At 44.4% G+C, this 21,912-nt stretch overlaps 1 protein-coding gene across 5 annotated transcripts in view; it reads left to right on the top strand.

The window, feature by feature from the left end:
* Nucleotides 1-21,912, top strand: part of LOC142858182 (uncharacterized) — a 93,413-nt gene that overhangs the window by 64,460 nt on the left and 7,041 nt on the right. For 2 of the 5 annotated variants that reach the window (XR_012911983.1, XM_075987375.1), the window contains exons 3-6: nucleotides 12,308-12,528; nucleotides 12,878-12,928; nucleotides 14,245-14,371; nucleotides 16,213-16,311. Coding sequence is in view for 1 of the 5 variants with exons in the window: in XM_075987375.1 (XP_075843490.1) it covers nucleotides 12,896-12,928; nucleotides 14,245-14,371; nucleotides 16,213-16,311 (259 nt within the window). In the remaining 4 variants the exon portion in view is untranslated. Of the gene's footprint in view, nucleotides 1-8,883; nucleotides 8,966-9,063; nucleotides 9,211-10,729; nucleotides 10,839-12,307; nucleotides 12,529-12,877; nucleotides 12,929-14,244; nucleotides 14,372-16,212; nucleotides 16,312-21,912 lie in introns of those variants that run through there. The other 3 variants (XR_012911986.1, XR_012911985.1, XR_012911987.1) reach the window with 3 other exon arrangements.

The raw sequence follows: 21,912 nt of genomic DNA, 5'->3' as shown, positions 1-21,912 counted from the left end.
AAATAAATTTAAAAAAATTATGTGCATGTGTGTTGATTTGTGTGTGTCTGCATATGAGTGTGAGTGTACAGATTCTAGAAGATAGCACTGTATCTCCTGGAGGCAAAGTGACAGGAATTCAATATAAGCGCTAGGAACTTCACTGGGGTCGTCTGTAAGAGCAGTGCCCACTCTTACATGCTGAACATCTTCCCTACTTTCTTCTCTCTCTCTCTCTCTCTCTCTCTCTCTCTCTCTCTCTCTCTCTCTCTCTCTCTCTCTCTTTTTCTCTCTCCTTTTAAGACAGGCCTCACTGTTGTTTTACTCTTGGATAAGGGTGGAGTCCCAAAAATGTGAGCCTATTCCACCTTGTCTGAAGGTCAGAGTTTCAGCTTGCTCAAAGTTGTTGACAACAACTGCGGCCACACAGCTTGACCTAGGGTGTGGTTGTTTCATCTTTTTGACATTAAGATGGCCCATACAGGTAGATCCACTCCACCCTGACCAAAGGTCAGGAAATTCAAGCATACTTCTGCTCCTGTTGGACTCTAGCTTCCAAACACCGAGAAGGAGTCGCCCCCAGAGACCATCTCACACACCACAGCCGATGCAAAAGCATGAGGATTTTATTAATTCTGTCATGACAGGGTCACCCAGCATTCGGGAAGCCGAGGGACCTCGAATAGTTGGTACAGTCTACTTTTAAAGGGGCCACAGAAGCAAGGGAGGTTGTTCTTTGACTATTCTGATTGGCTTATTCGAAAGGGCTATTACCAATAATTGACTGGAGAGCTGTTGCCAGAGCAGATGAAGTAAGAGGTCATTTTGACCCCGTTTCCCAGGGGACCAAAACAAAACTTGCGTATATGGGTAATTGTTCAGGAACTGAGTACGTGCGAGTGTAGCTGTTAGGTCCTTGGTTCCCAGGGGAGGAGGGGAAGCACTATGGCACAGAGGCTGAGAGGATTCAGAATTGTCAAAAATGGCTTCAGGATTGTCTTAAAGTCTTACAGTTACAAACTTGTTTCTCCACTAATAAAATGCAGGTAAATTGTGTGATCCACACTGTTAATAAATGGCAAGTTGCATTAACAGGTTACTTGGGATCTTTAAAAATGGATCCTCTTTTTAAGATTTTATAAAAATGTTCCATGAGTATTGCCTAAGGTTACCTCTTAAAATCCTATAGAGATTGTTTTGATACTTTTTATATGGCTTATGTGAAAAAGATTATGCAGATAAAAGCAGGAGGCAGAGGCAGGTGGATCTCTGTGAGTTCGAGGCCAGCCTGGTCTACAGAGTGAGTTCCAGGACAGACTCCAAAGCTACAGAGAAACCCTGTCTCGAAAAACCCCAAAACAAAACAAATAAAGGTAAAACAGTTCCAATTATAGGATAAAATGTTTTTAAAAATACTGGGGAAAAATGTGTTTTGGCAAACTATTATTAATTATGAGAGGCCAAAGCTAAAATTACAAGTAAATGGCTTTGAGATTCAGGCCTACTAACAGCTAAAGCTGATGTATCTGTAATTTTTCAAAAACCCCCAAATCCCAATTGGCCTTTACAAGAGGTCTCCACTCAGCTTTTAGACATCATCTCAGGTAAAACAAAATGTGAACTGGACTAAATGTATAGGATATAAAGGACGGAAAGGGTGTTAAAGCCCGTGTGGGTAAACAGTGGCCCTTAACTAAGGAAAAATTGTAGGCACTTAGAAAACTAATAAAAGAACAGTTAGAAGCTAAGTACAGCGAGGAAACTACTAGTCCTTGGAATTCTCCTTATTTGTAATAAAAAAAAGGATCTAAAAAATAGAAAATATTCACTGATCTAAGAGCTATTAATAAGATAATTCAACCTATGGAATCTCTTCAGCCTGGAATCCCTTTACAAGAACAGGATGGAGAAAAATATACCTTTACAGGGCCTAATTATAATAATCCCAGTCTGTGAAGACATCAATGAAAGTACTTCCTTAAAAAATTGCTAAATAGCCCAGCTTTGTGTCAATATTTCAATCACTGGAAGTGGTAATGTAAACAGTTTCCTCAGGCTCTTATCTACCATTAGAGGATGAGATTCTGTTGGCTGCTTCTGATACAGTTACCTTGGAAAGAATGTCTAATGTAGTACAGAAAAATTTACACTGTTGGGGATTACAAATCTCTCCTGAAAAAAAACAGAAAGAGGAGATTCTCTTAACTGTTTGGGATTTAAAATAAATAAACAGAAATTCAGCTACAAAAGATACAGATTAAAAAAAAAAATCTGATTGTACCCTAAAGGAGATTCTTGTTAAATGGAAGAGGGATATCAGGACCCGAAGATAGAATACATACCGCTTTCCTAACTTGTAACCCTAATGGGGCAGGGACAGCAGCTGCTAAAGCCGTGGGGTCTAGAAAACAACTGCTGAGTTAGGTCAGCCCTGTAAATCCAGGGAAAGTGTCAAGTTAGGGCCAAGGTTATGCTTCTGTTTCCACGAGAGATAAAAGATTGTGGATCCCATCAAAACGGATTAAAATTCAGCACAGCTGGGCAGTGGTGGCGCACGCCTTTAATCCCAGCACTTGGGAGGCAGAGGCAGGCGGGTCAAGGTGGGTTCCAGGCCAGCTGTGTCTACAGAGCAATTTCCAGGACTGGCTCCATAGCTACTGAAAAATCTTGCCTGGGGGGGAAAAATCCAGCCCAGCAAGAGGAATTTCTCAGGAGCTTCAGCTACTGAGATGCCTCTGGGAAACCCTTTGAGCAGGACAGTGACTCCCACCACCTGGGGACAGCTTAAGAATTTAGGTGTGTGGGTGGGGAGGCAAATGACTCAGAAACTTGAGTTCTGTTCCTTGTTGTACCTGTTTGTGGTAATTACACAAGGCAAGGCTGGCAATTTGGAGACCAGTGAGGTTGTCGAAGCCATGGCAAGACTCTCCTGTGATGACCCTGGTGCAGAAGCTCACTGAGAGCAAAAAACAAAACAAAACAAAACAAAACAAACAAACAAACAAAAAAAAAACCCACATCGAATGTTTGAGCTTGTTGCTGCAGTTATTTTGGGAATCATAGCATTGAGGGCTACAACAGCAACAGTCGGAGTGGCACTTTGGAAGGGTTTTGCACCCCAATAAACCTCTCCGCCAGCACAATAATCCGAATCAGAACAAATCAAACCAAATTAGAAAAAAACCCATGTTTAATGGATACCAGTGCTCCCAGTGGCCTTCCAGGCCCTCAGAGAAGGAAGACCAGGAAATCACGTTTGTTCTCTGAGGGCAGTTTAAATACCCCGTGGCAGTGGTCTTGAGCATCTTCAGGGAGGGGGTCACCATCTGGCAGGCTTTCTCAGAGATGGAGTCTGGACTGAGGCAACTCCCAGCGGAGGGGCTTGGGATGGAACCTTCCACCCAAACATTCCAGACTCTTTGGGTATAGGGGTGCCAGGGGTTGGGCTGAAACCTTAATCCAAACAGGCTTCATAAAAATAGTCAAACCGCTGAATTCGTTAGAGACTGGCATAAACATTCAACATAACTTTGGACTAAACAAAAAAATTGATAATGAGATAGTAAATAAATTAGCTGAGTTAAGGCAAGCTGTTATATTGTTAGGATATCATTTAAAATTTTTGAAGGAGCAGATAAAATTAAAATGTGATTAAATTGTTTCTTCTTATTGTATTGCACCCTTAAGATTTAATGAAAGCAAGTATGATTGGAATAAGGTTAAGATACTTTTGATGAGTAACCCTAATTCTTCTCAATTGGTCTATGATTTAAAAAAAAATATTACCGAGACTTTTACAAAAATGTTACCTGATGTGACAGGAATGGATATTATGAAAAATCTTGCAGATACCATAGCATCAGTCAATCCTAAGAGTCATTTTAATTGAACTCCTATTGAAGCACGTATTGCTCTTCTTCTATCAATAATAGCCTTATTTGTTTTAGAATGTGTTTTGGCTTCCTTATGTAAGATTGTAAAACAGATGGATAAAAGAAAAAAGCTGTATATACTGTGAGGCTCCATAACCTTCAAAATTAAATTTTGTATAAGGGAATGGGAAATCTGTGGCATAATGTCTGGCCGGCTTGGTGCCAGAGAGACAGCAAGCAACCCCCGTCATCCATAAAGCCCCACTGGGCCATACCTGGCCTAGTTCTGGAGTCAGCACACAGCCCTAATCCACTGTTTGTGTTACAGATACCTTTTGTTGCCCTGTGTGAACCTTGTCTGAGAGTTTCCCATGGATACAAAGCCTAATCAAAATTTAGTTTAGAGGAAACCGGAAAACCATGGTACCTCATCGGGCATTGCATTTCCAGAAACTTCATTCAGGTTGTTTTTAATTATATGGAAATCTGCTGGATAAGTGTAAATATAGCAAAAAGTAAAGATGCCAGCAGGGAAAGTGCTTCCGTTCACTGACTGAGCCCCCGACAGATGCAGAGGTTAAGTTTATTCTCAAGTGTCTCTGATTCTTCATTTCACGGTCAGTGTGAACCCACACACCCAGGCCGAGGGTCTAGTGTCTAGAAGAAAAGTTCTGGATGTCTACAGTTCAAACAACTCCTTCCTTTTAAAGTTTGAAGCGAGGCATGATGGCTTTTGCCTCTAATTCCAGAATATGAGAGACTGAGGCAGGAGAATGGCCCGGGTTACATGTAATGAGTTCCAGGCTAGCCTGGGAACCGAAAGCAAAATAAAGAAATAAAAACCCAAGGTGGAAGGGAGTGGAAGGACTTCTCAACACATGGCCATGACTGCCTTAGAGCAGGAGGGAAGAGTGTCTGAAGAGAGAGATCATCTCTGTGTGAGGAGAGCTGACGATATGCACACACAGAGACAAGGCACTGAGAGCTGAGACGGGGGATCTGCTGGGCAGAACCACAGCAGGAACTCAAGTGATTGTAGATAGTGAAATATTTATGGCAGACACTAATCTACCTGGTTATGTATTTAGCTCCCCCAAGCTGCACACAGCAGCTATAGAGAAAAGGGGAGGCGATTATCTAATTTTTCCATGAGGGACATGGGATGGCACTAAGCATCCCATGTGAGCACAGGAAAGCTGAACCAGACCAACCGAAATGACCCCGTGGAGAGAAAGGAAGATTGATGTGCACTGGCATGACAGGAAACTCAGAGTTCATAAATGACCCCGAATCCAGTGGAAGAACGAAACAGGAAGCTTTGCAGAAACAGCTGTGTCGTGATGGGGACTCCACCTGCGGTCTGTGCTTCAGGAATCAGCTGTGGGGTGGCTGATGACAGACGTGGAGTAGAAATATATAAAGTATTAGTTTCCCCCAAAAATGCACAAGAAAATGAAGCTTTCCACAGAAGTGTCCCCAGGTAGTGGGCATCTTTGGCATAGGTGTGTTTACAAGAAAGAGCTCCCACAGGGCGTTGGTGGTGCACACCTGTAATCCCAGCACTTGGGAGTGGAGACAGGTGGGTCTCTGTGAGTTCAAAGCCAGACTGGTAAATAGAGTAAGTTCCAGGGAAGCCAGAGCTATACAGAGAAAAAGGAAGAAAATAAAAAAGAAAAGAAAAGAGAAGGAAGGAAGAGGGGAGGGAGAGAGAGGGGAAGAGAAAGAGAGATAGAAAGGAAAAATGGAAGGAAGGAAAGAAGGAGGGAAGGAAGGAAGGAAGGAGGGAGGGAAGGAAGGAAGGAAGGAAGGAAGGAAGGAAGGAAGGAAGGAAGGAAAGGAAAGGGAAAGACTCCTTTCAAGGCCCCCTGATTCCATTAAAGCTTAACTGTCTCCATTGTGATTCTGACAGTGTTCACAGTTGGTATGCTGTCCAAATTGACTATGTACTGTTGCTTTTCTGGTTTTGTTCTATCAATGATTGTGACTGAAAACACTTGAATATGATCATGGATGTGTCTGTCATTCCTTATTACTATAGCAGGCATATATATCCCACTTCATATTTTGAAGCTGTGCTATTAGGAGTGAAGAACCAAAGTTCCTCCATTTTGCCCTCCACCTCCATCTTGTGTCTTGTGTAAGCTATTTCCTGTAAAACATTCCAGTCCTCAGAAATGGCTAGGGGCAAATGTAACAGGAAAGCCGTCTGAAAAGTACAGATAACCACAGAACGTCCCTGCCTGAAGGTCAGCCGACAAGAAAACTTGACAAGCAGCAGGCAAGGTTCAAAAATAAAATTTGTGAAAAGTCCCTAGACACAAGCCAATTAGGACTGAACCTGTCACCCCAACCCTGCTAATGTCACTTTTCTGGTTTTTGCCTTTAAATAGTGCCCTCTAGAAGGGCAGGGTGCCTCCTCTCGCTACTCTGCTGATGAGGTCCCTGCCTGCTTGAATACGTGCACACAATAAATCTTGCTTTTGCATTTTGGTGAGTCAGTCTCCTTGGTGGTCTTTTGGGGTCTCCACAGACTGGGCATAGCAAGGAGTATACTCTGAGTTTGTTTTAGTTTTTAGAGCTCTGAATGAAAAAAAAGAGAAAGAAATATGATTTGTCCTAGGTATGATGGAAATGAAAGCTTATTGTAGCTATGAGGGAGAACATAGCTTGTGTCGGAGACAGGGACATCTAGAGAGACCAGAAAGGTCATAAAACAAAGCCGTGTCAGGAGAGGGAGAGAGGAAGGGAGAAGAAAGAGACGGAAAGCAGGTGTAGCAGCCAGGGGGCCCAAAGGTATGAAAGCAAGCAACAAAATGGCTAGCTTATACAGGCAAGAGCAGACCAGTCCCTGGGCTGGAGAAGTTTAGGGTAGAGGGCAGGGTATGCCAGCCAGGAGGGCCCTGAAACAGGTAGGGACTTGACGGAGCCCAAAGATGTGGGTTTGTTCCACCTTGACCAAAACTCAGAGAGTTCAGGCCTATTCTTCCTCTCAAGGTTATTGACAGATTTGTCCCTGGGTGTGGCTACTTAATGCTTTGGGTATTTGAGAAGATGATCATTTGGTTTGGAAAAAAAGTCTTTTGTCCTTCCCCTCCTCTTTGGATTGGAGTATATAAAGCTTAAGAAGAAAAACTTATGGACGGATTCAGTATTCACTGGGTTGCCCTCCTGGCTCTATTCCTTGTCTCGAATTTTTTTATCTCTTTTTTTTCTGCCTAACAGTTCTAATCCAATGCCCCTACCTTGAAGGAACCTATGATGCTGGACCCCTTGTTGGTTCCCAGCTGCTCAACCTCAAAATAATCACACAGAAACTGTATTAATTAAATCACCGCTTGGCCCATTAGCTCTAGCTTCTTATTGGCTAACTCTTACATATTAATTTAACCCATTTCTATTAATCTGTGTATTGCTACGTGGCTGTGGTTTATTGGCTAAAGTTCCAACGTCTGTCTCCGGTGGGGCTACATGGCTTCTCTCCTGGCTCCTCCTCCTTTCTCCCAGCATTCAGTCTAGTTTTCTCCGCCTACCTAACTTCTGCCCTGCCATAGGTCCAAAACAGTTTCTTTATTCATTATAGGTAATCACAGCACACAGAGGGGACTCCCACATCAGATCCTGACAGGGACTGAAGGATGCAGGGAGAATCTGAAGTCCAGCATCCACTTTGATATGCTATGCTACACAGGCTCCTCAGTCCCTTGTCCCAGTTTGAAACCTAGAAGGTTTCACTACACAGTCCTAGGTGGACTTCATCTTACAGACATCTGCCTGGCTTTGCCTCCCCATTGCTGGGATAAAAGGCATGCTTTACCACACCCAACCAAGTTTATTTTCCTGTGATGAATCGCCCTCTTTATTATCACTGGCAATGTTCTTGTCCCCCGTCTGCCTCGGCTTTAAAATCGACGTAAGTCTTCTTTTGACTATTGTGAGGATGGTCACTTTAATCTGCTAGATTACTTCCTTTTAACATGTTTTCTGTAGTTAACACATGGTTGGGTCTGCTTGTTATCAAATCTCACCTGACACTCTAGGTGTTTCTATCACTCAAAATACATTTAATGCGGTTGATTATTATTAGTCTTACTAGGATCGTCTATTCTTTTGACATCTGTTTCCATCAAACCCTGGGGTGAAAATGAAGTTTTGTGTAAATATAAGCAACAACAAAAGTGATTTTGAACATTCAGTAGTGTCATGCTACAATGGAAGTGTGTTTTTCTTACAAACGCTAAACGCACTTTTTTGTTTCGAATACATTACATGGTAGTCATTCAGGCTTCTACATTGGGTATATGACTAATGGGCCGTTCTGGCGATTCAACTCGAGGTGGTCCTCAGTCACATCTTTCTACCTAGAAAACAGGGTCACTGAACCCTGGAATGGTCCAGCATCTAATGGCTCTCTGAAATCTCTGATGTAACCTGCCCTGCCTCTTCACGTTTAAAACCAACCAATTCTGTAGTTCAGTGTTTTCAAATTTATCAGCTAGGTGGAATCCTTCTGCAGTGGGTCTCAGGCAAAGCGTACTCAAAACAGTTATGTACCGATCTGATCTTATTCCAATTCTGTACTTTATAAACTTGGGCTCAGCCGGGCAGTGGTGACTCACACAGTTAACCCCAGCAATCAGGAGGCAGAGGCAGGCAAATCTACGTGACTTGGATGCCAGCCTAGTCTACAAAGGAAATTCCAGGACAGCCAGGGCTACACAGAGAAATCCTGTCTCGGAAAAAACAAACAAAAAAACCCAACAACAACAACAAAAAAACCCCTTAGGCTCGTCTGTACATTCCACAGGAGGGAAAATACATTACACTTAGAACTCGGAAGTACCGTTGGAACACACCGAGGAGCCTATGCTTTAGGCTCACATCCCTTTGAAAATTTCCTCCAACCACTGGGAGCGGCTCCCAGACGGGTGGTCTAGGTTGTGCGCCGGGATTTCTCAGAAGCGCCTCCCCGGGGCCCTGCACGCAAGGACTCCATTTCCCAGGAGCCATCACGCCGGAAGTAACCATCGGCTTCCGGTTTCCTGGCGCCGCTACCGGGGAAGGTTGGAGCCTTCTAGTTGGAGGAAGAAGTTGGCGTAGGCGTTGTTCTCCACTGAGTAAGGCGGGAGCCAGCGGGCTGGGTGTGAGCGGTGGTGTGGGGTGGGTGGATGGTGATGTGTGCGAGTGTATAGGGATGGCGGTGTGTGTAGTGTGTGCTGTGGTGCGTGCGTGTGTGCCTGTGTGTGCATTTACACACCTCGAGCTCTCCGATTGTCCATGTCACTGTGCCAGTCGGATCTGCTCCTGCTTTCCCTCACGGCCACAGCGGCTGAAACAGAGGACCAGGCTGCGGTGATGAGAGGTCAGGGACGGAGTCTGAAGGGGAGCTGCCCCTGAGGTCCAGACTTGAGCGCGGGCGCGCATTTGAGCCCGGAGGCGCCTCCCGGGGTCGCCGAGGAGCGCAGCTACTTGTTGAGTCCGTAACTTTCTCAGCGCTCCAGCCGCCGTGAGTGCAGTGGGAGGTGAAGGACAGTGCTCTCTAGGATGTGTCACTAGGATGTGCAGTGTGGGATCTCGTGCTTGCTCAGGCTCCCCGCGTCGGCCGGTGTTCACAAGGAGGGCCTGGAGAAGAGTGCGGGCTTTATCGCTACACATCTGAGATTCAAGAGTGAATTTGCGCTCTCTCCCTCTTTGAGAAACGAGGTTTTAGTTTTAGAATATAGAATTGTCAGTAAGTGAGGTAAGAACATGTAAATTGATGCCTCCACCATTGTGCCCCTTACATTGTCCCCTCCCTTTCCACTTAATAGTCACATGATCGTTTCAGAGACCCTTGACATCTCTCTACAATCACTCCCTTTCTCCAAGATGTTATAACCTCCGGAGGTCTGCATTTGGGCTTTCAAACTCCGATTTGGTAAATAAGATACTATTTCGAGGAGAACACACATCAGGTGGTCTTTTATCCTTAAAGGCCTTGTTTTCAAAGCAGGGGAAGAATGGCGGTGGTAGCTGATTTCTGTTCACTCCCGAGAGTTTCCGTAATGGGAAAGGGATAGCACTTAAAGTTTCCATCTTTGAGAGGTAATGCTTTTCAGGGTGTCCGTGTATGGAGACCGGTAACATTGGCCAGCTCCAGGTGCGCAGTGCTGTGCTTGAACGTGGGGATGTGGCTCTGTGGTATCTGGTTCTCTAGGCATGAACTTTATAGAATGACATTTGTAAAGCCTGTTAGTGCAGTGCCAGCCCTATGATAAGGGCCTGATGTATTTTGTTGTTGCTTTGTGTGGTCATTTTCAGTTCTTTCTCTTCAGTTTTTTGTAGTACAGAGGAGTGCTATAAATAACGCAATTACTGGCTGTATGTTAAAGAAAGTTACTTAATTACAACAACAAAAGAGCTAGGCTTTACAGTGCCCCCTCTAATCTCACCGCTGGGAGGCAGAAATAGGAGGATTCCTGTGTGTTCATGTTCAGCTTAGTCTCTATAGCAAGGTCCAGGCTAGCTGGGTTCCACAGTTGAGACCCTGTCTCAAAAACAACAAGGAAATGAAAATGTGCTAATGTAGAGCAGAGATTTTTATTTTTTAGATGAAAGGGTGATTGTTTCCCATAATTTGTAGACTTGTTTTTCTTGTGAGGTGTGGCTGCCCTCACATGCCTTTGGCCAGAAGACACCTCTGGCATACCCGAGGACCTTGGGTTACTGTGGATAACGTGGATACACAGTAAAGGACTGGAGTCATGAGGGCATGAGATGCTTTCCTTTAGAGAGACAGAGAGAATAGATTAGGGACCTTGGTATGAGGAAATACTTTACCTGAAAAACAACTCTGTCTAAGGGTCAGTAAATATGCCTTTGTGTGGCTTTTCGGGTCTTAGGTCATCAGAGACTGGACCTTCCTGATGACCTGATGACACACCGGCCTTAAAATTTCATCTCGGAGTGATCTTTCTTCGACTGGCCTATGCGACACAGAACACCCGACAGGTAGTTACTTTTGTTCAGAATTCTGCGGGTGAGGTTATGTGCACACGAGCGCTGGTGCCGCAGAGACCAGATGGTTAGGATCTACAGGAGCTGGAGTTACTGGAGTTACAAGCATCGGGAGCTGTCAGGGAACTGAACTCCTGACCTCTGGAAAAGCCATCCCAGCTCTCAGCCGCTGAGCCTTCTCTCCAGCCCCAGCATTTTCTTTTTGTCTTTAGCTTATTTCTCTCATGTTCCTCCATGCTCACCATATTGTAGTAAATGGTTGGATATCTTTCCACTGCGTCTGTGAACCTCAATCTCGATTTGCTTTGTCCACTCATCTCTTGGTGGGGTTGCGAATCACAGCTGTGTAAGCGCTGCTGGAATAAATTCGGGATTGTAAGTGTCTCTTGGAGATACTGATTGTATTTCCCTTGTGTCTCTGCTCAGCAGTGGGATTGCTGGATCATGCACCAGTTCTAGTTGTAATTGTTTGAGAACTCGCCAGATTGTGTTCCACGATGACTATTGATGTGCATTCCCTCCAGGAATGTGCTTTCTCCTGCACTTTCTCCACGTAATATTTCTTTCAGAAAATAGACACTTTTTAAATGTTTATCAATTACATACATACATAATACATATATATATAATATATACACACATATATTACAATTATAATTGTTTTGGCTGCATGTCTGTGTGTGCACCATGTATGCCTGGTGCCTCAGGAAGCCAAAAGAGGGTGTTGAATCCCCTGAAACTGGAGTGAGAGATAGTTGTGAGCCACCATGTGGGTGCTGGGAACCAAAGCCCACCCTCTCCTAGAGCAAAGCATACTCTAGCCCTGGGCTGTCTCTCCAGCCGTCTGATCATGGGCACTCCTAATAGCCACGAGGAGGCCTCTCTTTGGGACTTTAACCGTATCTCACTGTGCTTATTTTTCATGTACCTCTTATCAGCCATACTGTTGTTCCATGTGAAGAAATGTGTGTTTCTGTGGTTGCCTGTCTCTTAGTGTGAGTCCGTGTCAGGGAATTGTCTGCATTCCTTTGCTGTGCAGTTTAGGTATTAACTGTGTCAGAGGTGTGCTTTGCAAATACTCTCTCCCGTTCTCTAGATCATACCCTACTCTCGATGGATTCCTCTGCTGTCTGAAGGTTTTAGTTTGATGTAAATCCCATTTGTCGGTTTTCCTTCTGTCGCTTGTTTTAGAGTAACACCCAAATGTCCAGTGTTGTAGATGATTTCCTGTATATTTTTTCAAGTAGTGTCAGTTTCAGTTATTAAATTTTAATCTGTTTTGATAATTATATCAGCATGGTGAAGTTGAGAAACCCACTTCTAGAAGTAAAAGTCTTAGGACACCTGAGATAAATTTAAAATTATTTCTGCAGAATAGCCCATAATATGGAAAGAGTGAATCAAATCATACTCACCTATCGTGACAGCATGTTTTTCAGCTAATTATCTTCATCAGGATTCAGGTTATTGATACAACATAAGCCATGACCATAGATGAGCGAAGGTTCTCAGGAAAGTGCTCCATGGTGTAGGATTCCATTTACTAAAAGTGGGTCCAGACTGCTGAACACTGCCTGAGGATTGCACTGCAGACCTCCTGGCCCTCCAGCCTTGCTGTGCCTCACTCAGCCCTGAGTTTCCAAAGGACGTACAGTTTGGTGCTGTCAGCCTGTCAGCCCTGAAGGTGGGGTTCCAGTAGGAAGACCTGCTCACAGTAGGAGGAGGGACCCGTCTAGGGCTAGCTGGAGCTCAGGATGGAGGATGGGATCCCTTCTGCCGACATCTTCTGGAGGAACGTCAAGGCACAAGGGCTTATGCTCCGCACGTCCACGTTGAGCCCTTGTGCAGTGGTTGTCGGGGTTAGGACAGAATCGGCTTTGTGTAGACTCCTGTCTGCTTCTGATTTGTGTGTGGGAGGCCATGAGCCGTGGGAGAGGAGTGTGAGTGGGGATGCTTGAGAAGGAAATCATGGTGTCATAGTCAGTGTGGACATCAAGTGACAGTCCAGTGAAAGGCTTTCTTTCTGTCCCCAGGGAGGATCCTGAAGAAGAATGGCCAGCTCTGGGTCTCAGGACGTGGTCTGTGTAAGTTGACATTCTCTCTCTACACAAGCGGCTTCCAGGTTAGATGACTCTTTGCTGTCTTTCTCTTGTGAAGCTTCCCAAGGACCCGAAATCCTCCAGCCCCGTCAGCCCCGTTACACTGAGGGTTGGAAGGTCAGAGCACTTCCTATCTGGCCTGTTTCCGGCTGCTTCTGCAGTTTTCTCTGAGTGCATTCCTGCACTGCCCTCTCCTGCCTGTGGTCAGGGAGGGCTGTGGTTGCAGAGGGGCCACAGTCCCACAGGGAACCAGGGTCTTTGGGGTTTCAGACCGTTGAGGTGATGGTCTCCTTTGACTGCACTGGGGATCCTGATTGACATCTTTGGTGTTTTCAGGCTGATGACACAGGGTTTGAGAGTGAATGGCCTCGGTGCATGTGTGTGACGAGGTGACCTGCTTGAGGGACTTAAAGAGAGAGTTCAGGGATGAGAGGAAGGTCATACAGGCTGTGATTGGGACGGGACTGTAGTCTCTAGCATTCAGGAAGCCTGAGACATCTGCACTATCTTGGTAGAATATTGGCTTTTGATTTTAAGGGAAAAACCCCTTAAACCTAATATGCCAGTAATATGGACTCTTATGTAGTTTATAAAAATCATGCTGATGACCAAATGAAATCCTTATGCTATCTCCTGATGCCACAACAAACCCAGGGACTCACACTGGTTCTTAGGTGTTTTACACTGAGCCTGGTGACAGTTCTCTTTTGTGCTGTAACTGGAAGGCTGCGGATGGAATGGAAGCACACCTCTATTGGATGTGTAGGGGGGGATGGAATGGAAGCGCACCTCTATTGGATGTGTAGGGGGATGGAATGGAAGCGCACCCCTATTGGATGTGTAGGGGGATGGAATGGAAGCGCACCCCTATTGGATGTGTAGGGGGGATGGAATGGAAGCGCACCTCTATTGGATGTGTATGGGGGATGGAATGGAAGCACACCTCTATTGGATGTGTAGGGGGGATGGAATGGAAGCGCACCTCTATTGGATGTGTAGGGGGGATGGAATGGAAGCGCACCTCTATTGGATATGTAGGGGGATGGAATGGAAGCGCACCTCTATTGGATGTGTAGGGGGGATGGAATGGAAGCACACCTCTATTGGATGTGTAGGGGGATGGAATGGAAGCGCACCTCTATTGGATGTGTAGGCCACAGTCCTCCTTTCCTGGGGGAGCTCGTGCAGTCAGGTGCCTTGAGCATCTCCATGTGGCTCCTCCCACCCTTGAGTCCTTTCCCTTCTCTTTTTCCATCTTGAACGCTTCCCCAGTTTGACTCTACTTGTGTTTGTGGTTTCAGGGGTCAGTGACATTTAGGGATGTGGCTGTTGTCTTCTCTCAGGAGGAGTGGGCCTGCCTGGATGCTGCTCAGAGGGTCTTATACAGGGACATGATGTTGGAGACCTACAGAAACCTCCTCACAGTGGGTAAGGTGTCCTCTAAACTGTTGGCTTTCCTCCCTCTGAATGAGAAGACAGGGCCATCTTTCCTGTGGTAGCTGAAGCTGGGCCTGGTAGCCCATGCCTATCATTTTTTTTCACTCAGAAGCCCGAGACAGGAAGATGGCTGTGAGTTCAGGTTCACCCTCAGATACATATTGAGTTTCAGGGTAGCCTTTTCTACAGGATGAGGCCAGGTTTCAAACCAAACAGAGCAAATAAGCAAAGAAATAAATAAGGAAATAAATCAATAAATGAAATTAAGGACTACAGAGATTTTTGTTTACGAGAACTGACTGCTCTTGCAGGGGACCCAGCCCAACAAGGTAGCTCTCAGCCCTCTGTAACTCGAGCTGCAGGGATTCTGAAGGCCTCTTCTGGCCTCCGTGGCCATCATGCATGCATATGGTGCTCAGCCATGCATGTGGGCAGACACATGGGCCTAAAATAAAATTAATTTTAATCAATAGAATTTTAAAGAAGAAGCTGAGTTCCTCCTTCTTAAAGAAGTAAAGTGGGATTTCCTTGGTTTAAAAACCCCTGCCTTTGGTCCACACCTTAGAAATTCTCTCAGTGAGCTCTGGGTTCACAGAGCTCTCTCTAAAAACAAAGTGGGGAGCAGTCAAAGTAGACCTGCTCTATGGCCTGTGCACACACCCATGCATGCATGCCTACACACTCTTGTGCACACACCCTCTTAAGGGCATACACACACTGCGCATGTGTGCATACAGAATCAAATACAAGAGCTGTTATAATTTACTTCCTAATGAGTCAGTAGAAACAATTCAGAGCAGAAGTGGACACATTCTATTTCCCTTAGTGAATACTTCCTTTTCCTGCTTTGTGGTGGAAGTTTCAAACTCTGAATTTTTCATTTTTGTCTATTAAATCTGTTACAATGAGGTGTTAATGTGAATGAAGCCATAATTAACGATAATGATAACAGTGTTCTTGCCTGGGGATGTTGCTCAACAGTAGAGCACTTGTCCAGCATGCTCAAGGTCCTAGTTCTGTCCCCAGCATTACTACGTAATAAATGGAAATGAAGAAAAATGATGTTTAGTGTCAGTCACATAGCATTCAAGGTATTGACTATACTATTTCATCTTAGCATCACCCCTATCCAATAGATGGCACCAATTCAATCTAAGTTATTATTATTGCTATTATTGTTGTTATTAACTGCTTTTTTGTTGAGGTCAGGTCTCATGTAGCTCAGAGTGGCTTTGGACCTGTCATGAAGCCAACCGTGAACTTGTCATCCGCCTGCTTCCACTCCTCAGGTGTTGTGATTACATGTGTGCCACCCTTTCCTGTTTTCAGATGGGAAAATTGTACATAACTTCTTATGGGACTTGCCTAAACTAATGGCCCCTTATTCCTGAGCTGCAGAGATGGGGTTTACACTGGACAGTGTAGCCTTAGTGTTCATGTTCTTACCCACTGTGTATACTCTCTCCTTATGTGAAAAGACCCTGACTGCATTTAGCCCCCCCCCCTTTTTTTTTCTGAAACAAGGGTCTTGCTAGGCAGCCCAGACTGGCCTGGCTCATTCCCCGGCTGCTCGGCTTACAGGCATGATCCACTATACTGAACTATAGAGATCTTTTTTAATAAATAAGTCTGTATTTTTAAAAATCTGCATAGGCAACTCATGGTGGCACCTGTCTTTAATCCCAGCACTTGGGTGGCAGAGGCAGGCAGATCAAGAAAGTTGCCGGACAGCCTGGTCTACATATTGTGTTCCGGGACATCCTGGGGATAACAAGAGAGACTGAGTCAAAAAATGAAAGTCTCCACATGTGTCATTTTTCCTTTCTTTTAAGTGGGAAGTTCCATTTCCAAACCCGATCTGATCACCTTATTGGAGCAGGAGAGAGAGCCCTGGATGGCTGTGACGGAAGAAGCAGACAGGCCCAGCCCAGGTGAGTAAGAGGAAGGCAGGGCTGCAGCATTGCCATCTCAGCGTGTGGTCGGAGAGGTCCCCACGCCTGACCCGGGTTGACACACTCCCTTCAGAGCGCCAGGGCCTGTGGAAGAACGTGCCTGAGACCTGGGAAGGAAGTCAAGGTCATAGCAAAAGCTGCCACAGGGGCTGCTAGTTCATGAGTCTAAGTTGTTCTCCCCTCTTCCCTCGTACTGGAGCAGTTACCCTCTTTGTGTCATTTTAAATGTATTTGTGTGTGTGTGTGTGTGTGTGTGTGTGTGTGTGTGTGTGTGTGTGTGTGTGTCTACAGGTACCCAAAGGGGCCATAAGAGAGCGTCAGATCCCCTGGGGCTGGAGTTACATACAGGTGGCTGATATAACTGCTCTCAAACCCAGGTCCTCTGGAAGAGCAGTCAGTCTCTTAACTGCTGATCCAACTATAGACATGTTGAACACCAGTGAAAGCAGTAACATGGTGATGCATTGTAGCATGAAGAATAAAAACCCAGAGACAGAAGTTCGGGGTTCATCCTGAAAACCAGAAAAGCAGAGCAGCCAAGCCACTAGAGAAGTCTTACTTCTGCCAAGGCTGGGCAACTCTAAACTAAGCAGACTAAGCCTCTCTCTTCTTGCATTTTATATTCTGTCTAGCGCTGGGATTAAAGGCGTGTGGCTCCCTAGTACTGGGATTAAAGGTGAGGCACCACCTGGATCTATTTCTGCATTGATCTTGTGTAGTCTAGGGTGGCCTGGAATTCACAGGGGACCATCTGCCTCCATCTCCCAAATCCTGGGATTAAAGGTGTGTGTCATCATTGCCTGACTTCTAGTGGCTTCACCTTTGCCTCTGGTCTTCAGGCAAGACTTATTTATCAGAATACAAATAATGTACCACTATAAGGCATAGCACATATTTTAATTGTATATCTTCATAGTGACTCTGATCAGGGTGTGATGGTGTAGCCTATGCTCTCAACTACAGCACTGGGGAAGTTGAAAAGGCAGATCCTTTGTCTTGTTAACACTCAGCCTAGTTTACCTGTCAAGCTCCAGACCAATGAGAGACCCTGATTCAAAAAGAGTACCTGGACAAGCCAAGGAAACAACATGTGAGTGTGTACACAACACAGCCTTCTACATAGCTTGGCATGGGACTGTGGTGGCTCTTCCTGGTTGTCACTTGACCACATCTGGAACTAACTAAAACCCAAGCAGCTGGGTACACCTCTGAGAGACTTTTCTTAGTTAAGTCATTTGTAGTGGGTAGACCCATCTGTTTCTGAGGTGGGACAATCCATCTTAAATCTTGCCCCATCATTTGGTGACATGCTGTAAAAAGGATGTGGAAGAAGGAATCTGTTGCCTTTTGTCTGCTTTCCCTCACTCTGATGGCAAGTCCATTCCTTCACTGGCACAGGGGCCTACTTCTTTAGAATCCAGCCTGTACCGAAAACCAGCTGAGACATCCAACCTCATGGAGTAAACAAGCACTGGGTTCTTGGACTTTGTATTGCTAGACAGCCATTGTTGGACTACCTGGATCACAGCCTGTAAGCCACTCTCATAAATCTCACATATATAAAAAGAACAGTTCTGTTCATCTAGAGAACCCTGTCTAATACAAGGCACACACACACGCGCGCACACACACGTAATACCAGGGTTTGGGAGGTGGAAGCAGGAAGATCAGAACTTCATGGTTATCCTCAGCTAGTACTGAGTTTGAGGCCAACCTAGGCTACTTTGAGACCATCTCAAAACATAGAGGAGCCAGAGAGATGGTGCAGTGATTAAGAGTACTTGCTACTCTTACAGAAGACCACGTTTTGTTTCCAATACCCAACATTCACATGGAGACTTGCAAATGCCTGTAACTCCAATTCCAAAGGATCTGATGTTCTTTTTTTACTTCATTGGGTACCAGGCATGCAAATTGTATACATACATACATACATACCCATATAATGAGAGCCTTTGGGGTCCAGCCCCGTGACCCTCTTAGGATTCAGAAGGGTGTAACAGCAAGTGAAGGGTCGTAGAATATCTGAGGGTGAAATAATTCTCTCACTGTATGCTTTTCCGAATCTTCTCTTTATTCTGCCACTCTGCAAAGTTTTCAGTTAATAGACATCACACACAATCAGCAATTCTCTGGCAATAGCAAGGTTACAAGGCTTGACTTTCTTAGGTCATAAAACAGATAAGGGCTGATCGATGCTAATAACTGTCAGCTTCCTCTATGGCTCAGGGGAAGCGTGGCTTATAAAAAACCCTGGCAACTCTAAGAGGGGAAAAGGTCAATTAAGAAGTGAGCTTTAAATTCTAAGAAGAGAAAAAGAGATGTCACAGATGCCGTGGCACAGATGTGGGTTCACACGGGTCCATTGAAAGAAAACTCAGAAACTTGATAATGAACTTAGTTTCTATTGCTGTGAAGAGACATTATGGCCACGGCAACTCATAAAGGAAAACATTTAAGTGAGTTGGTGGCTCACAGGTTCCGAGGTTCAGTCCATTATCATAATGGGACATCGCCGCTGGGCGAATGGCAGCATGCAGGCAGACATGTGAACTTAGAGGTAAAGGAGAATTCTACATCTTGTAGGCAACAGGAAGTGAGCTGAGACACGGGGTGTGTCTTGAGCATAAATGAGACCTCACAGCCCACTCACACAGTGACATACCCACTTCAACAAAGTCCTACCTCCAAATAGTGCTACTCCCATTGGGTAACAGCTACTTTGACACTGCCACAAGTGGGTTATTGATTATTGGGAGTTGATTTAGTATCCACCTTTTTTGCTGAATATGTTTGTCAGCTGTAGGAGTTTCCTAGTGGAGTCTTGAGGGTCACTTATGTATACTGTTGTATTATCTGCAAATTGATATACTCTGACCTTGTCAGTTTGTAAGCCCATGTTCACCTTCAATTGTTTTATTGCTCTGGCTAAGACTTCAAGTACTCTATTAAATAACTATGGAGAGAGTAGACAACCTTGTCTTGTTCTGGACTTTGTGGAATTGCTTTGAATTTCTTTGTATTTAAGTTGATGCTGGCCATGGACTTGCTGTACACTGCTTTCATTATGTTGAAATAACATCCTTTGTATCCCTAATCTCTCCAGGATTCATTCATTCTCTCTTTCTTTCTCTCTCTCTTTATGATTTTTTGAAATGGGGTTTCTCTGTGTAACAGCTCTAGCTGTCCTGGAACTATCCCTGAGGACCCAGTGGGCCTTGAACTCAGAGATCTGCCTGTCTCTGCCTCCCAAGTGCTGGAATTAAAGGTGTGCACCACCACCATGTGGTCCTCCAGGACTCTTATCATCAAGCTGTGTTGAATGTTGTCAAAGGCCTTTTCACAGATAATGAGATGATTGTGTGGCTTTTGTCTTTCAGTTTGTTTTTATGGTGGGATTGCACTTATCAATTTACGGATTTTGATTCATCCCTGCATCTCTGGGAAAGAGTCTACATCATGGTGGATGATCTTGTTGATGTGTTCTTGATTCATTTTGCAAGTATTTTATTGAGAACTTTTGCTTCTGTATTCATCAAGGAAATTGGTCTGTAGGTTTCTTTGTTGTGTTTTTATGTGGTTTGGGTATTAGGGTGCCTGTAGCCTCAAGAAAAGAATTGGACAATGTTCCTTCTATGTCTGTTTTGAGGACTAAATTGAGTATTGGCCTGACCTCTTCTTTGAAAGTCTGGTAGAACTGTACACTAAAACATCTGGCCTTAGGCCTTTTTGGGTTGGGGGTCTTTTAATTACTGATTATAGAGATTATAGAGCCGGGTGGTGATGGTGCATGCCTTTAATCCCAGCATTTAGGATGCAGAGGCAGGCGAATTTCTGTGAGTTCGAGGCCAGCCTGGTCTACAAGAACTAGTTCCAGAACAGGCTCCAAAGCTACAGAGAAACCCTGTCTTGAAAAAAACCTAATAAATAAATAAACAAACAAATAAATAAATAGAGATTATAGGTCTGTGTAAATTGTTTACCTCATCTTGTTTTAACTTTGGTAACTGGTATGTATTGGGAAACTGACCCATTTCTTTTTTCATATTTGGTCAAGTAATGCTTTTATCTTATGTCCCACTGATTCTCTGAATTTCCTGTCTGTTGTGATGTTCTCCTGTTGTCTCTAATATTGTTCATTGGATCTCCTTTCTCTGCCGGTTAGGTAATTAGGATAACGAGTTGCAGTCTTCCTATTTTCTCAGGAGCCAGCTCTGCTTCGTTGTGCATGTTTTCTTATACTCACTGTTTCTATCTTACTGAGTTAATTATTTCTTAATTTTTTCTCTTTTATTCTAGAGTTTTCTGCTCTGGTATTAAGTTAGAGTATGAGATCCTCTCCAATTTCTTTATGTTGGTACATAGTTGTATGACCTTTTAATATTCTTTCTTTGTCCTGTACATTTAATGTCTTTTTATGTCCTAAGAGGACTTTCTTTTCTGGCTCAGTTTATTTGGTATTCATTATGCTTCTTGTGCCCTATTACATTCTTTACATTAGGGGACTTTTCTTCTGTGATTTTGTTGGAAATATTTCCTGTGCCTTTGACCCCGCTCTCTTTTCCTTCCTCTGTTCTTATTCCTAGATTTGTTCTTTTCATGGTGTCCCAGATTTCTTGGATAATTTGTGCAGGAATGTTTTTAGCTTTACCATTTTCTTTGACTGAGCTGTCCATTTCTTCTATCATGTCTTCAATGCCTGGCATTCACTCTCCCATTTCTTGTATTCTGTTCATGAGACTTGCTTCGTAGGTTTCCTTTTTAGTCTCGAAACTTTTCCAGATTCCCTCAGCTTGGTTTTCTTTATCAATTCTGTTTCTACGTTTAGGTCTTGGACTGTTTGATTCATTTCCTTCCACTGTTTGTCTTTTCATAGATTTCTTTCTTTTTTTTTTTTTTTTTAAATTTTCAAGACAGGGTTTCTCCGTAGTTTTTGGTTCCTGTCCTGGAACTAGCTCTTGTAGACCAGGCTGGCCTCGAACTCACAGAGATCCGCCTGCCTCTGCCTCCTGAGTGCTGGGATTAAAGGCGTGTGCCACCACCACCTGGCTTTCATAGATTTCTTTAAGGCATTTCTTCATTTCCTGTTTAACGACCTCTATCATATTCATAAATATCAAATTGATATTCATATACATAAATTCATTGTAATGGCTTTTACAGGGGGTATGTTATAGTACTCAGCGCCTGCTGTAGTAGGGATGTTGGATCTAGTGCAGACAAACTGCTATGGCTGTTGTGTTTTTACGCTGGCATCTAGGCATCTGAGTTTGGGAAGAGTGTAATTCTAGGTGCTGATATCTGGTCTCATCTTTGTTGGGTGAGTGTTTTGTTTCTTGGCTTTTGTTGTCTTCTCTGGTTCTTAGGAGTGTATGGTAGCTGTATGTTGTTGGTAGGGAATTCTTGTGGGATCCTGATAGATGTGGCCACTGGGGCTCCAGGTAAAATTTGTTTCTATGTCTTGAAAGCTGCACTTAGAAATGGGGATGGAGGTTGTCAAAGCGTCCCACAGGAGGGAAGAAAGCAGACACTCCACTAGGATCTGCTGAGTCCCCTAGGAAAAGAGGTCAGAGAGTAAGG

This window comes from Microtus pennsylvanicus, chromosome 1, assembly GCF_037038515.1.
Source record: "Microtus pennsylvanicus isolate mMicPen1 chromosome 1, mMicPen1.hap1, whole genome shotgun sequence".
Lineage (NCBI taxonomy): Eukaryota > Metazoa > Chordata > Mammalia > Rodentia > Cricetidae > Microtus > Microtus pennsylvanicus.
The sequence above is the reverse complement of the archived record's forward strand: the minus strand, read 5'-3'. Positions and strand labels throughout refer to the sequence as shown.